Source organism: Microcebus murinus, chromosome 4 (assembly GCF_040939455.1).
Source record: "Microcebus murinus isolate Inina chromosome 4, M.murinus_Inina_mat1.0, whole genome shotgun sequence".
Classification (NCBI taxonomy): Eukaryota; Metazoa; Chordata; class Mammalia; order Primates; family Cheirogaleidae; genus Microcebus; species Microcebus murinus.
Genome location: NC_134107.1, coordinates 102,095,301 through 102,099,663, shown reverse-complemented (window position 1 = coordinate 102,099,663; position 4,363 = coordinate 102,095,301). Strand labels below are relative to the sequence as shown.

Sequence of the window (4,363 nt, the reverse complement as noted above, 5' to 3'; positions counted from 1 at the left end):
GACAATGGAGGAGAATGGAGAAGTGCATTTATGATTCCTAAAATCCGTGGGTAGGTAGATGCTTACTGACTTCACTTTGTCTGAGTGCTGGCATTTTGGTATACATAACACAAGATCAGTGTTTTTCATAGCTACAAATACCTGGGCTATGAGGAATTAGAGGCACACTGGCATCCTGCAGTCTAATTTAACTCTCTCTCTCTCCTCTCTTCTCTACAGGTTTCTCAGAGGAGAATGGGAATAAGAAATCATTCCACGGTGACTGAGTTTCTTCTTTCAGGATTAACTGAGCAACCAGAGCTTCAGCTACCCCTTTTCTGGCTCTTCTTAGGGATTTATATCGTTACCATGACGGGAAACCTCGGCATGATCTCCATAATTAGGCTGAGTCCTCACCTTCACACCTCCATGTACTACCTCCTCAGTAGTCTGTCGTTCTTAGATTTCTGCTATTCCTCTGTCATTACCCCCCAAATGCTGTCAGGGTTTTTACGCAGAGTTAAATCTATCTCTTATTCTGGATGCATGACTCAGCTTTTTTTTTTCTGTGTTTTTGTCATTTCTGAGTGCTACATGTTGGCAGCCATGGCTTACGATCGCTATGTGGCCATCTGCAGCCCACTGCTCTATAATGTCATTATGTCCCCCAGGGTCTGTTCCCTGCTTGTGGCTGCTGTCTTCTCAGTAGGTTTCACCGATGCTGTGATCCATGTAGGTTGTATATTAAGGTTGTCTTTCTGTGGATCAAACATCATTAAACATTATTTCTGTGACATCGTCCCTCTTATTACACTCTCCTGTTCCAGCACTTATATTGATGAGCTTTTGATTTTTGTCATTGGTGGATTTAACATGGTAGCCACCAGCCTAACAGTCATCATTTCATATGCTTTTATCCTCACCAGTATCCTCCGCATCCACTCGAAAGAGGGCAGGTCCAAAGCCTTTAGCACCTGCAGCTCCCACCTGACAGCTGTTCTTATATTTTATGGGTCTCTAATGTCCATGTATCTCAAACCTGCTTCCGGAAGTTCACTCATCCAGGAGAAAGTGTCCTCAGTATTTTACACCACTGTGATTCCCATGTTGAATCCCCTGATATACAGTCTGAGGAACAAGGAAGTGAAAAAAGCACTGGTAAAACTTTTAAGAAGAAAAATATCTCCATAATGAATATGCTGTTTATTGAGATGTATCTATGTATTCATAATTATATTTGTATGTATGTATTTATTCCTTGACTCAATTAATATGCATTAATGTGTGCACATACTTAGTAATCTAGATATACACATAATAAAATTAATAAAATGTAAAACAATATTCATGAAAGTGAAAAGTAACAAATTTTTAAATTTAAAGCTTAATACCATTGAACATCAATTATTTTTGCTTTTTATTTCACCATATTATGGGGATACAAATGTTTAGGTTACATATATTGCCTTTGTCCTACCTGAGTCATAGCTTCAAGCATGTCTATCCCCCAGACGGTACATACCTCACCCATTAGATGTGAATATATCTTTCCTCCCTCCCCCTCCCCCATCTGCATGACACTCGATGAATGTTATTACTATATGTGCCCTTAAGTGTTGATCAGTTAATACTAATTTGACGGTGAGTACATGTGGTACTTGTTTTACCATTCTTAGGATACTTCAGTTAGTAGAATGGGTTCCAACTCTATCCAGGATAATACAAAAGGTTCTAGATCACCATTGTTTTTGCTCACTGAGGCGAAGTCCATGGTATACTTATACCATATTTTGTTAATCCACTCATGTATTGATGGGCACTTGAGTTGTTTCCACATCTTTGCAATGTATGAATTTTGCTGCTATAAACATTTGAGTGCAGATGTCTTATTTATAGAATGTCTTTTGTTCTTTTGGGTAGATGCCCAGTAAGGGGATTCCTGGATCAAATGGTAGTTCTACTTGTAGCTCTTGAGGTACCTCCATATTACTTTCCACAGAGGTTGCACTAGTTTGCAGTCCCACTAGCAGTGTAGGAGTGTTCCTATCTCTCTGCATCCATGCCAACATTTATTATCTTAGGGCTGTTTGATAAAAGCCATTCTCAAAGGAGATAAGTGATATCTCATTGTGGTTTTGATTTGCATTTCCCTGATGATTAGAGATGTTGAGTATTTTTTCATATGATTCTTGGCCATTAGTTTATCTTCTTTTGAAAAGTTTCTGTTCATATCCTTTACCAGTTTTTGATAGAGTTGTTGGATTTTTTTGTGTGGATTTTCCTGAGTTCTATATAGATTCTAATTATCAGCACTTTATCAGATGTGTAACATGCAAATATTTTCTCCCATTCTATAAGCTGTCTGATTGTTCTCGTGATAGTTTCCTTGGCAGTGCAGAAGCTTTTTAATTTGATCAGGTCCCATTTATTTGTGTTTGTTGTTTCTGTAATTGCCTTTGGCGTCTTCTTCATAAATTCTTTGGCTAGGCCAATGTCTATAAGAGTTTTTCCTACATTTTCTTCTGGAATTCCTATAGTTTCATGCTTTAGGTTTAAGTCTTTTATCCTCCATCAGTTGATTTTTGTGAGAGGTGAAACATGCAGATCCTGTTTCAGTCTTCTACATGTGGCTATCCAATTTTCCCAGCACCATTTATTGAATAAGAATTCTTTTCCTCAGTGTATGTTCTTGTCTGTTTTGTGAAAGCTTAGATAGCTGTATGGGGAGGATGGTTTTTTTTTTTTTTTGAGACAGAGTCTCGCTTTCTTGCCTAGGCTAGAGTGAGTGCCGTGGCATCAGCCTAGCTCACAGCAACCTCAAACTCCTGGGCTCAAGCAATCCTACTGCCTCAGCCTCCCGAGTTGCTGGGACTACAGGCACGAGCCACCATGCCCGGCTAATTTTTTCTATATATATATTAGTTGGCCAATTGATTTCTTTCTATTTTTATAGTAGAGACGGGGTCTCCCTCAGGCTGGTTTTGAACTCCTGACCTTGAGCAATCCGCCCGCCTCGGCCTCCCAGAGTGCTAGGATTACAAGCGTGAGCCACCGCGCCCGGCTGGGAGGATGGTTTTATATCTGGGTTCTCAGTTCTGTTCCATTGGTCTATGTCTCTATTCTTGTGCCTGTACCATGCTGTTTTAGCTACTATAGCCTTGTAGTATAGCTTGAACTTTGGAAAATTGATGCCTCCTAATTTTTTTCTTTTTGCACAAAATTGCTTTGGCTATATGGGGTCATCTCTGGTTTCATGGGAGGGGTAGAATTATTTTCTCTAGATCTGTGAAAAATGATGTTGGTGTTTTAACAGGGGTTGCATTGAATCGTGTAGATTACTTTGGGTAGTATAGATATTTTAACAATGTTGATTCTGCTGACCCATGAGCATGGTATGGATTTCCACCTGTTTATGTCCTCTGCTATTTCCTTCCTCAGTATTTAGTAGTTCTCCCTGGAGAGGTCTTTTGCTTCCTAGTTAAATATATTCCTGGTTATTTTATTTTCTTTGTTGCTATTGTGAAGGGTAGTGAGTGTTTGATTTGGTTCTCAGTTTGACTCTTGTTGGTGTATAGGAATGCTACTGATTTGTGTACATTGATTTTGCAACCTGAGACTTTGCTCAATTTATTTATCAATTACAGTAGTCTCATGGCAGAATCTTTGAAGTTTTCTAGATATAAGATCATATCATCATCAAAGACTGGTAGTTTGACCTCTTCTGCTCATCTTTGTTTTTTTTTTATTTCAGCATATTATGGGGGTACAAATTTTAAGGTTTCGAATAATGCCTTTGCCCCTTCTCCCCCACAAGTCTGAGCTTCAATCATGTCCATTCCACAGACAGTACACATCTCACTCATTATGTATGTATATAGCCACTCCCTCTTCCCCCCTCCCACCTGCCCAATACCCAATAAATGTAATTCCTATGAGTCCACTTAGGTGCTGATCAGTTAATAGCAATTTGCTGGTGAGTATATGTGGTGCTTGTTTTTCCATTCTTGGGATACCTCACTTAGTAGTATGGGTTCCAGCTCTATCCAGGAAAATACAAAATGTGCTATATCACCATTGTTTCTTAAAGCTGAATAGTACTCCATGGCATACATATACCACATTTTATTAATCCACTCATGAATTGATGGGCTGTTGGGTTGTTTCCACAACCTTGCAATTGTGAATTGTGCTGCTATAAACATTTGAGTGCAGGTGTTCTTTTTATAGAGTGTCATTTGATCTTTTGGGTAGATGCCCAGTAGTGGAATTGCTGGATCAAATGACAGATCTACCTGTAGCACTTTAAGATATCTTCATATTGCTTTCCACAGAGGTTGAACTAGTTTGCAGTCCCACCAATAGTGTAGGAGTGTTCCTATCTCTC

General features: G+C 39.2%; 1 protein-coding gene across 1 annotated transcript; it reads left to right on the top strand.

Moving 5' to 3' along the window:
- Nucleotides 1–225: 225 nt before the first annotated feature.
- On the top strand, nucleotides 226–1,323 carry OR8D4 (olfactory receptor family 8 subfamily D member 4). Its single transcript, XM_012755907.3, has one exon. It carries the CDS (start codon nucleotides 235–237, stop codon nucleotides 1,168–1,170), a length of 936 nt encoding a protein of 311 aa, XP_012611361.1. The 5' UTR covers nucleotides 226–234; the 3' UTR covers nucleotides 1,171–1,323.
- Nucleotides 1,324–4,363: the final 3,040 nt, after the last annotated feature.